At 40.7% G+C, this 12,647-nt stretch overlaps 1 protein-coding gene across 1 annotated transcript; it reads right to left on the minus strand.

The window, feature by feature from the left end:
- Positions 1–6,127: 6,127 nt before the first annotated feature.
- On the minus strand, positions 6,128–6,704 carry LOC143540539 (uncharacterized). Its single transcript, XM_077033569.1, has 2 exons — positions 6,300–6,704; positions 6,128–6,205 (listed from the first exon to the last, which is right to left on the minus strand). Exons 1-2 carry the CDS (start codon positions 6,702–6,704, stop codon positions 6,128–6,130), a joined length of 483 nt encoding a protein of 160 aa, XP_076889684.1.
- Positions 6,705–12,647: the final 5,943 nt, after the last annotated feature.

Genomic DNA, 12,647 nt, shown 5'->3' on the forward strand with positions numbered 1-12,647 from the left:
AAAATCCGGCACCATGATACCATTTATATCCCACCTCAAGGTGTTGAAATATATACGTCAGGGATGTGTGGCGTATCTAGCGAGCCTGACGGCCGCTGATTCTGAGGAAAAACGGGTGGACGATATTCCCGTGGTACGCGAATTTCCACAAGTTTTTCCAGAGGAACTTCCTGGATTACCGCCAACCCGACAGGTCGAATTCAGAATCGATCTGTTACCACAAGCTGGCCCTGTTGCTAAGGCCCCTTACAGACTTGCACCGTCCGAGATGCAAGAATTATCCAACCAGTTGCAGGAATTGTTGGATAAGGGATTTATTCGTCCCAGCTATTCCCCGTGGGGTGCACCTGTACTATTTGTGAAAAAGAAGGACGGAAGCCTTCGAATGTGCATTGACTACAGGGAATTGAATAAGTTAACCATCAAAAATAGGTATCCTCTTCCCCGGATCGATGATTTGTTCGACCAACTACGAGGTGCGAGCTATTTCTCAAAAATTGATCTTAGATCGGGATACCACCAAGTTAGAATTCAAGAGGAGGATATCCCAAAAACCGCGTTTCGGACTCGCTACGGCCACTACGAATTTCTAGTTATGCCTTTTGGGCTAACAAATGAGCCAGCGGTGTTCATGGATCTCATGAACCGAGTCTGTAAACCCTATCTCGACAAATTCGTCATTGTATTTATTGACGATATTTTGATATATTCAAAAAGTAAAGAAGAACATGAGCGACATTTGAGGTTAGTTTTGGAGCTTTTGGATCAGGAGAAGTTGTATGCAAAATTCTCCAAGTGTAACTTCTGGTTACAAGAGGTGCAATTCCTCGGTCACGTTATAAACCACCAAGGAATACACGTTGATCCGAGTAAAGTTGAAGCAATTAAGGATTGGCGAGCGCCTAAATCTCCGAAGGAAATCCGCCAATTCTTAGGCTTAGCTGGATACTATCGTCAATTTATAGAGAACTTTTCCAGCATCGCCCAACCTTTAACCCTCCTGACTCAAAAGGATCGGAAATATGAATGGGGTGAAGAGCAGGAAACGGCGTTTCAAACGCTAAAGCAAAGGTTGTGTCAAGCGCCAATCTTAAGTCTCCCCGACGGAGACGATGGATTTGTTGTATATTGTGACGCATCCCGTAAAGGGTTAGGATGCGTGTTAATGCAAAATAAAAAGGTCATAGCCTATGCGTCTCGACAGTTAAAAGTTCATGAGAAAAACTACACTACTCACGACTTGGAACTGGGAGCAGTCATCTTTGCACTTAAAATCTGGAGACACTACCTCTACGGTACAAAGTGCACCATATTCACTGATCATAAAAGTTTGCAACACATATTCGATCAGAAAGAACTGAATATGAGGCAGCGAAGATGGGTCGAGTTGCTGAGTGACTATGACTGTGACATTCGATATCACCCCGGCAAGGCTAACGTTGTAGCCGATGCCTTGAGTAGAAAGGATCGAGTCAAGCCACTACGCGTGCGAGCGTTGGGGATGATAGTCCAGTCGAACCTTTCGGATTTGATTCGAGTCGCTCAACGCGAGGCGTTGAAGGAGGACCAATTGGATAAAGAAGGACTTTTCGGGAACGAGAAGAATTTCGAACAGCGTGTGGACGAAATTCTCTATTTCAAAAGTCGGATTTGGATTCCGACCCTCCATGACCTTCGCGAATTAATCATGGACGAAGCGCATAAATCGAAATATTCCATACATCCGGGATCGGATAAAATGTACAAGGATGTGAAAGAATTTTACTGGTGGCCAGGTATGAAAAAGGATATAGCCACCTACGTCGGCAAGTGTACGACGTGTGCGAGGGTTAAGGCGGAACACCAGAAACCCTCGGGGATGTTACAACAACCGGAGATTCCCGAATGGAAATGGGAGCAAATCACTATGGATTTCGTGACACACCTCCCTAAGACATCCCGGGGAAATGATGCAATTTGGGTAATTGTGGATAGATTAACCAAATCGGCACATTTTATTCCAATTAGAAACAATTATAACACCGAGAGACTCGCGCAAATTTATATAAATGAAATAGTGTCTCGTCATGGCATCCCCATCTCGATCATCTCCGATAGGGATAGCCATTTCACCTCCAAACTTTGGCAAGCTGTTCAAGAAGCATTGGGAACACGTATTGACCTAAGCACGGCTTACCACCCTCAGACCGATGGTCAGTCTGAGAGGACCATTCAAACTTTGGAGGATTTGCTTCGTGCCTGCGTACTGGACTTTAAGGGAAATTGGGATCAACATCTCCCACTCGTTGAATTTTCCTATAATAACAGTTACCATAGCAGTATAAAGGCAGCACCTTATGAAGCATTGTATGGACGTAAGTGCCGATCACCACTTTGCTGGTCTGAAGTGGGTGACTCGCAGGTCATTAGATCGGATCTGGTCCAGGAGACGACCGGCAAGATTCTTGAAATTAAGAACAACTTGAAAGCCGCGCGGGATCGGCAGAAGAGTTATGCCGATACCCGTCGAAAACCGTTGTCATTTGAGAAGGGTGAAAAGGTATATTTGAAAGTATCACCCTGGAAAGGAGTGGTCAGATTTGGAAAGGCGAGGAAGTTGGCCCCTAGATACATTGGACCATTCAACATCACTGCAAAGATCGGTCCGGTAGCTTACCGACTAGAACTGCCTGAGGAACTAAGTGCAGTTCATAACGTGTTTCATGTGTCAAATTTGAAAAGATGTCTGGCGGATGAGACATCGGTGTTACCCTTAGAGGGTGTTCAAATAAGTGATAGGCTCAACTTCGTAGAGGAGCCCATCGAAATAGTGGACGGTAAGATCAAGCAACTTAGACACAATAAGATCTCGTTGGTCAAAGTTAGATGGAATTCGCAACGAGGCCCAGAATTTACTTGGGAACGAAAGGATGAATTTCGGAAGAAATACCCCCACCTATTTCCTCAAAAGGAAGTAGTTGACGTGTAAAATTTCGAGGACGAAATTTTTATAACGGGGGGAGAATGTAACGATTCCGGCAAATCCAGGTATACCCTAGCCGGTATATACTATTTACGTGTCATTTAAATATTGATTATATGAGTTATAGTACGTATATACGAGTATATATGATTCATAGTACGAATCATACTCGATTATATAGTGAATCGTATTGGAATTACAATTAACCAATGAACGATTATTGAAACCCGAACGAATCGGGAATTACATTATAGACGAAGTATATAATGTTTAGTGATATTTACGAAGTATTAATGCTTCGGGATAAGTAAATTATAGCACAGAAAAAGGATTTCGATTTAATGGTACGTCGGTACGCTAAACGAAACCTTTAACACCGAACCAAGCAAGAGACGATCAATCAAGCCGAAAAAGATGCGTAATTATTAATAATATGATGTTTTAATGTCATGGGTTAAGTTTTTAAAGTTTTTAAATCAGTTTTATATAAATTTTATGTTAACCCGAAAAACAACCATTTTAGGCTCGTTTTAAGCCGAATTACGAGTTTAAACGAGAAACGAACTGAACCAGATTATCCACAACATTATCCGGATTACACAATCCAAATGTGTGGCTAATATTGAAGTTGTGGGACCCACCCCCCACACCACCATATGGCCGGCCACCCCCCACACCCCTTTTACACATTCCATTTTTTTTTCTTTCATCCAAACTCTCTCAAACTCTCTCAATCTTCAAACCTTCATCCAAGATTCATCCATTTTTCACCAAGATCTCAAGGTATATGCATGAATTGATGCTTGAATCTTGTTTTTAATTTCATAATTCTTGAGAAAAGGAGGTTTTCATGTGAAAAATGGGTGAAAACCCGAGATTTTTGACATATTTAGTGTTTTAATAAGATTTAAAAATAGATAAATAAAAGTAAATATAGGAAAATAAGTTTTAAATTTGGGAATGGCTTGAAAAATAAGTTTTAAATTCTGGAAAAATTCCAGGAAGTTATGAGGATGACAGAGATCATCTCAGAAAAATTTGGGATTTTTCTAAAGTGTTTTGGTATTTTTGACATATTTAGTGTTTTAATAAGATTTAAAAATAGATAAATAAAAGTAAATATAGGAAAATAAATCTGGAAAATTTTCCAGGAAGTTATGAGGATGACAGAGATCATCTCAGAAAAATTTGGGATTTTTCTAAAAGTGTTTTGGTATTTTTGACATATTTAGTGTTTTAATAAGATTTAAAAATAGATAAATAAATGTAAATATAGGAAAATAAATCTGGAAAAATTCCAGGAAGTTATGAGGATGACAGAGATCATCTCAGAAAAATTTGGGATTTTTCTAAAGTGTTTTGGTATTTTTGACATATTTAGTGTTTTAATAAGATTTAAAAATAGATAAATAAATGTAAATATAAGAAAATAAATCTGGAAAAATTTTGTAAAATTTTCTTTCTGTCAAAATAAGTTTTGTGCAAAATTTCAAGACCCGAGACTAATCGGGTAATTATTTGTGCTAAAAAGAACATAAAAACAAGTTTTTAAAGCTTAAAACGTGTAAACCGGCAAAGTTCGCATAAGCGAGCTGACTGGTACACGAAAACTTTAAAAATGGACTATTTTCATAAATCTAAGTAAATTAAGTAAAAATAAATCATCCGAAAATAATTCGGATGATTTGGGTAATTTTACCCGATTTTACCGTTTCCGGCACCGAAATACCGGAAACGGGCCCCGCGGCCAAACGGGGTGTCAAACCGAGCTATAATTTCATCACCTTAACTAAATTGACTGTCAAACTCTAAGCAATGTCACAATCTGAGTCCTTAGAAGTGTCACGGGGTTAACATTGTCCTCGAATCGAGTACAGTACTGGGTTAACAATGTTCCCAGATGTACCGATTGATACGTATTTAAGTTATGGGAATTATATAGTAACGACTAGATATTATATTACAGATCCAGGCACGTAGCTGTTCCTTATATTACTCACCGACTCACAAAAAGGTGAGTTTTCACGAGCCCCTTTTAATGAATTATTTTAATTATATTTTCCCGGGGCGGAAAACATGTCTTATTTAAAGTATTTAAGTACATACCGATCGTATGGAAATACTTGTACATTTATATATATATGGTCTGATGCACAGAATATATAAAATGTTTATCATGTGTTATTGTTCTGGGGTAACATAGTTCCCAGGGGTTATTATTGTTCTGGGGTAACATAGTTCCCAGGGGTTATTATTGTTCTGGGGTAACATAGTTCCCAGGGGTTGTTATTGTTCTGGGGTAACATAGTTCCCAGGGGTTGTTATTGTTCTGGGGTAACATAGTTCCCAGGGGTATTTATTGTTCTGGGGTAACATAGTTCCCAGGGGTTATTATTGTTCTGGGGTAACATAGTTCCCAGGAAGTTAATGGAAATGTTCTGGGGTAACATAGTTCCCAGCATGATTATATTGTTAATAAATGATTATTAAAATGATTTGTCAGTGTTTATTTAAATTAGTGAAACTCACCAACTATTCGTAGTTGACCCGTTTTCTTTACATGTTTTCTAGGTATGCCCAAGTTGGAATGATTGATATGTGCTTAACTATCTGTGCTACCTGTTGGAAGCTTGCTGCTCTATGTTTTGTAATGAATTTATTAATGTCTTATCGGTAAAATATGTGTGTAACACCTAGACAGTAATGAAACTCGCAACAATGTAATATGTTATAAATTAATGTAGTGGTATTTTCCTTATAAGCAATGCTGTTGATATCAGATGTGTCTGTGGCATCCCGTGTACGTTTCCGCTGCGGTTACGGGGTGTTACAGTTCAACCTGACTGTTTGCTTGCGGATGAGTTACAGATGTGAAATTTTGAATGACTTGAAGTTCTCGCGGCCATTTTTGTAGTCCGCTATCTGCAAACTGGGTCCCATTATCACTTACCAGTTCTTGCGGAAGACCAAACCGGGAGATAATGAATTCCCAAAGGAATTTCTTAACACTTGATGCAGTGATTGATGCGACTGGTTTGGCTTCCACCCATTTGGTGAAGTAATCAATGGCCACTATCAGGAATTTGACTCGTCCAGGAGCTCCCGGGAAAGGTCCCATGATGTCAATAGCCCATTTCTGGAACGGCCAGGAAGATGTCACCGGAATTAGCTCGTTCTTCGGGCGTAAGGTATTGGAAGCATGACGTTGGCAAGAGTCACACTTTCTGATTTCTTGCGCAGCGTCTAAATGCATGTCAGGCCAATAATATCCCGCATTCATGAGTTTCACCACGGTCATTCTAGGACCCGCGTGTAAGCCACATATGCCTTCGTGTACCTCTCGTATCAAGTAGTTCGCGTCTTCCGCGTCCACACAACGCAACAACGGTCCTAGAAACGATCTCCGGTACAACACGCCATCATTCATTTGGTAATTCAACACCTTATGCTTGATTTTTTGGGCCGCGGCCTTTTCTGCCGGAAGGACTCCTGATGACAGATATTTTTTAACTGGTGTCATCCAGGATTCCATACCAGTCTGAATTACTAGAACTTGATTTTGTGGAACAGACGGGTGGTCCAAAACTTCTACACGAATATCCTTAGCAAAGTGCTCAAAATTTGTTGAAGCCAAATTGCTAAGGGCGTCTGCTGACTTGTTCTCGCTCCTCTTGATGTGAACAATGTTGAAAGAGGAGAATTGGTGTATTAAGTTCTTTTCTTGTAACAGATATGAAGCCATAACGTCGTTTTTGCTTCATAAGTTCCATTAATCTGCCCAACGATTAACATAGAATCCACCCGTGCTTCCAAGTGTTTTACCCCAAGCTTTTTAGCTATCCTCAAGCCTGCCAGAAAGGCTTCATACTCCACCTCGTTGTTAGTACTCTTAAAGTCTAGCTTTATGGCGTATGTGAATTCATGGCCCTCGGGTTTGACTAGCCTGAGGCCTGCACCAGATCCCTCACTGCTCGAAGCTCCGTCCGTGAAAAATGACCAAATTTGCCCTTGTTCAAGAGGTTCTTGGGGTTGTTGCTCGATCAAACATTCTTTCACTTTGTGATGCGGAACTTAGGTAACGAAATCCGCCAACACCTGTCCTTTAATTGCTGGTCTGGGTTTATATTATATCGCGTGTTCACCCAACTCGATGGCCCACTTCGCTAATCGCCCGGACAATTCTGGCTTGCTTAGCACATTCTTGAGTTTATATCCAGTCAATACGTTTATGGGGTGTCCCTGAAAATACCAGCGGAGCCGTCCGGCTGCATAGACCAGTGCTAGAACAAGTTTTTCTAACATTGAGTACCTGGTCTCCGGATCCGACAACGTCCTACTGACATAGTAAATTGGAGTTTGGACATTCTTTATTTCCGTCAGTAATACGGCTCCCACAGCAATGTGAGATGCCAATAAGTACAACGTCAACGGTTCTCCCGCATAAGGAGCTGTCAACGTGGGCAACTCCATCAAACAATTCTTGACTTCTTGGAATGCTTGTTCGGCTTCCGTGGTCCACTTGAATTATGCCTTCTTGAGACAATTCCTCAAAGTTGAAACGAATGGATAAAATTTGGCAGCATGGTTTGCCAGAAACCTATTCAATGCTACCAATCTTCCATTGAGAGTCTGTACTTCCTTAAGGGATGAGGGATAGGGCATGCGGGCCACTGCCTGGACCTTATCTGGGTTAGCTTTAAAATCCACACCCGTAACAATAACTCCAAGAAATTTTCCTTCCTCCATCCCAAAAGAACATTTAGCCGGGTTTAACTTCATGTTAATGCCTCTCAAAGTCTCGAAAGTTTCTTCGATATCTCTCAACATTTGATCTTCTTCAATGCTTTTGATCACTAAGTCATCCATGTAAACCTCTAAGTTTCGACCAATCTGGTTCTTAAATGCTTGATCCATCAACCGTTGATATGTGGCACCCGCGTTCTTTAGTCCGAAAGGCATCATTTTATAACAAAAAGTGACTTGGTCAGTTCGGAATGCTGTTTATCTTCATCATCGGTAGCCATGCGGATTTGATGATAGCCCTTGTAAGCGTCTAAAAAGTATTTGAATTTAAACGGGGCCACAACATCGACTTTGAGATCTATTTCAGGTAATGGGTAGCAATCCTTCAGGCAAGCTTTGTTTAGGTCCTTAAAGTCTATGCACATCCGCCATGTTTCGTTAATCTTTGGAACGATGACTGGATTGGCCACCCATGTCTGATACTTGATTTCTCGAATGATTCCAGCATGAAGCAAATCCTGTACTTGTTCATTCATGGCTTTCGTCTATTCCGGGCCCATCTTCCGCTTTTTCTGGACAATTGGTGTAAACATTGGGTTTACTCTCAATTTATGCTCCGCAATGCTTCGCGGGGCACCAGTCATGTCTGCAAGTTGCCGAGCGAAGATGTCCATATTTTTAGTCAACAATTGCTTTAAAAAAGTCCTCACTATTTCTGAAATAGCGGGTCCAATTATGACTGTCTGATCAGGAAATTTCTTGTTCAAAACACACTTCTCTGGTTCAGTCCTCTGAGCTTGCTTTGGGACTTTGCTAGGTTTCGAACTCTCAGTTGTGAAACAATGCCGGTTGACATGAATTATTGCCACTCCAGTGCGGGTTGGAACTCCTACCGCACCGTGGGCTGTGGACGGGTGAGCATTGAAGTCACCAATTGCTTCCAGCCCTAAAATTATGTCATGTTTAGAAGTTGCTGGCAAGACTAAAAACTCAACTTCCTCAGTTCTTGAATGGATTTCATCACTAAGAGTGACTGGGAACGATATTACCCCTCGCGGCTGCATTACTTCCCCTCCAAAACTGGATACTAGAGCATGAATAGGATTCAACCTTTCTTGGTCTTCGTCATCAAGTTGTTCGAAGCACTGCTCGTACATGATGTCAGATGTACTACCAGTATCGAAAAAGACGTATTGTGATCTATAATGACCGAAGAGAGCGGTGATAATCAGAGGATTCTTGTTACATGGTCCACCTTTTATTCGTGGAAAAATTACTGGCTCATTTTTCCACTCCTCATCCAAGAACTCTCTTCTTTTTCCGCCAACCCTATATCCACCTTGAATCATATGAATGTTTAAATCCTTAACTTGTCTTTTGGCAGGGCCCTAACTATCCCGCGCGGGAGGTTTTCCAGCCCCTTGTCTTGTGCCTTTGACCAAATTTTCAAGTTTACCATTCTTCACAGCTGCTTTGATCTCATTTTTTAAGGCCACACACTCATTCGTATTATGTCCAATGTCGTTATGATATGAACAATGCTTTTTGTTATCGAGGAATGACTTCCTTGGTAATGGTTGGGACTTTCGGAAGGTTAAATTCTCGGTGGTGAGAATTTCTGAAGGGGTTTTGACAACGGAGTCCAGCTGTTAGAAAGCCGGGCTGAAAAGTTTTGTATGTTCTTATTACCGATCAGTGACCTTGCATCAAATTGTTTTGGTGGTTCTGAAGTTGGCTGAAGTCTTGACCAAATTGTTCCCTTAGCTTGTCTGTTCAGTCTTGGAGTTTGAAACTCGACCCTTGGTAATTGCTTTTGACTACTAGAACCCAGAGTCTTTTCTGTTCTTGCAAACAATTTGGCTGCCTTCATGATCTCATCCCAAGATTCAAGCATTCCGTCTCTTCCAGTTAGAGTACGAATCAACGCATCACTATTCACGTTTTTGCGGAATGCTCCTCTCTTTAAATCTTCGCTAACCTCCCGATGTTAAGGCTCTTGTTGTTATTACGAGTAATGAAGTCTTCTATAGACTCATTATTTCACCTTACTACGTCTAATATTTTTGAAGGGTCACAAGTATGTTTCTTTTCCTGGCTAAAATGCTAAGAAAATTTGGATACAAAAGTCATTCCAACTCCTCATCTGTCTGCCAGGTAACTTTTCAAACCATTCCCGCGCAGCCCAAAAGAACGTTAATGCGAACATGTGACACCAATATGGAAGAGTCCAACCGCTGACTCCTCCAACCGCGACAAATCTCAGCAAATGATCGTTGGGATATGTCATTCCATTGTATGTCCCAACAGATGTTGGAATTTTTGCGTTCATTGGGAGTGGAGCTGTCGCAATGCTTGAGATAAACTTTGACTTTTTAGCAAAGGATTCTGGGTGATACGGCTTTGAAAAATCATGCTCAGCATCACAGTTATATTCCACATGGCGAACAACTGGCCGCGGATGACTAACCCCTCCACGCGAATGGAGCCGACTGTCACCGGTGTAATAACTAGCACTAGGACGATACGTCGGATCCTGACTATCAAAATCATCCAGGTAAGATGGCATCCGCATGTCCATACGAGGACGAGGACGCAACCTTCTTACTTCACCAGGGTCTTGTTCCGTTTGTTGACTGTAACGGATCTGACTCCCTCTCCCCGTTGGTGGAGGAGAAATGGACCTCCTGGGAGATTCCTCATAAGTCAGATTTCGAGCATGGAAACGCTCATTGCGTACTCTACGCTCATATTCGGCTACCATGTTTTCTTGCTGGATGCGAAGCCACTCATCTGGAGACAAAAGTTCTTACTGGAATTTTGATGATGAGTTCTTACTGGATCAGATTCACCAGAATTATCTTCCAGACCTAATTCCGAACGAGTCTGGTGGGTTTCCCTCATAATTCGTCCCCGGTCACCTAGATTCGATCCTTCTGGTGCTGTGATATTTCCCAAATTAGTGGGAGTTAACCCAAATGGTGTTGTAATACGCTCGAGGGTACGTCCTCCAGGCGTTACATCAGCAGTTCGTGAACTAGGAGCCGTGACACGTGCAAAAACACTTGAAGCAAAGCCTTCAGGTATTTCCATTCCGGTAACACGTGAATCAGGCGCAGGGGTTGACTCATATCGTACAACAAAACAGAAAAAAGTTATTGTTGTTCTAACAAAAATACGGATGGCGCCAATGAAGAAACACGGATGTACTCCCCTTGATGGAACTTAGATCCAATGAGTCCACAGGGTAGGATACGAATAACAACCAGTACGATACAAGCCCAATTCCGCGAAGTCCAGTGACCGGAACCTGCAAAACAGACACTGTGAGCTCGTTACGGGAAGGTCAAGAGGGGGGGTCTTCCCGTAACCACCCTCCGGCGTGAGAATAAGTATAATCCTGACGGAGATAAGTACTTAAGTATGTAGAGAGAGAGTACAATGAGAGTGAATGAATACCTCATGATGGTTGAGAAGGTATTTATAGCCGAAGGGTGTGAAAAGATGATTGGGCCAGCTGTCATTTTCAGAAGATGCTCTCGTAACCACCTGGACGCGTGTCCCCAAATGATAGGTTCAGTTATACGTCGTATGTGCATGTATAACAACCTGGACACGTGTCCTAACGGGATAGGATGATAGACAGCCCTGGCCATGTGCATGGTTATAACGGCTTTGCTAGGTGTCCTTTATTTACTGGGCGAGAGATCACGTATTGCCCAAGAAAGCATCTTGGTAAATCTTCTAGAAGGTGATTAGTTATTGACAGTTGTCCCGAAGCATTACCTCTTGGTCATTTACGCGGACGGGTATTCCATCTTGCGGATGACTTCTGAGGGTGCTAGAATGCTTCCGCATATGCCATGAGGGTGTTTCTTCCTTAAATGGTTCAGCGGGTGATCCGTATGTCCCGCGAGTGCCTTATGAGGGACTCTCAATTGACATGCGAGTAGTACTTACCGGTATTTAGGTCTTTTTGATACCCTGCCTCTATATTACTTGTCATGTGTTTTATCCAGTTCGCATGTATACGTATAATAATTTTAATGGGTGAAAATATAGACTTTTATAGATATATTCGTTAACTTATGTGTCTACTTTTCTTTTTTTTTTACAATAAATATATTTTTAGGATTATATGGGCTCATTTTATTTTGGTTAAGAGATCAAATTTTGAGTTCAAAAGTGGTCCTATTTTATACAATTCTTTTAGGTCTTTTATATTTTAAGCTAAAAAAATTAAAATAGATATAATTATTATAAGTCAACTTTGAAAAATGTGCATTTTTAGTTTCCGTTTCACTTCAGTTTCAATTTAATTAGTTTGGTTTCAGGTTTCGATCTTAGTGTTTGACTTCAGCTTTTTGTTTTTTTTTCCAGTTTATTCGGTTTTTTTGTTTCGATTCGCCTTTTTAGCTTTGTTTCACTTCAGCTTCAATTTATTTAGTTTGGGTTCAGGTTTCGATTTTACTGTTTGTTTTTAGCTTTTTTGGTTTTTTATTATCAATGCAGAAATAGTTTCGGTTTGATGTTTTTGTTTTTAGTATTTAGTTTTTGGTTTGGAATATGTTTTTTAGTTACCTTTTGGTTCGGTTTCAAATCATTCGTTTTTCTACATTTATGTTTTTAGTTTGGGTTCAGTTTCTATTTATTCGGTTTTTGGTTTCGATTCACCATTTTAGTTTCGTTCACCTCACTTTCAATTTACTTTGTTTGGTTTCAGGTTTCGATTTTATTGTTTGATTTTATTTTTTTTGTTTTTTTATCAATGCAGAAATCGTTTAGTTCGATGTTTTTGTTGTTAGTATTTAGTTTTTTGACACAAACACAACCATTTTAACCAAAACCTGCAATATTTGCAGGTCAGGAGTTCACACCTTTACTTTTATGTAGAATTGAAGAGACTTTCTGAGTTTTGAGGTTTAACTTTATGATTCAAACCGAA

Source organism: Bidens hawaiensis, unplaced genomic scaffold (genome assembly GCF_021521415.1).
Source record: "Bidens hawaiensis isolate Kalapana, Puna unplaced genomic scaffold, B.hawaiensis_p1.1 tig00012273_1, whole genome shotgun sequence".
Classification (NCBI taxonomy): domain Eukaryota; kingdom Viridiplantae; phylum Streptophyta; class Magnoliopsida; order Asterales; family Asteraceae; genus Bidens; species Bidens hawaiensis.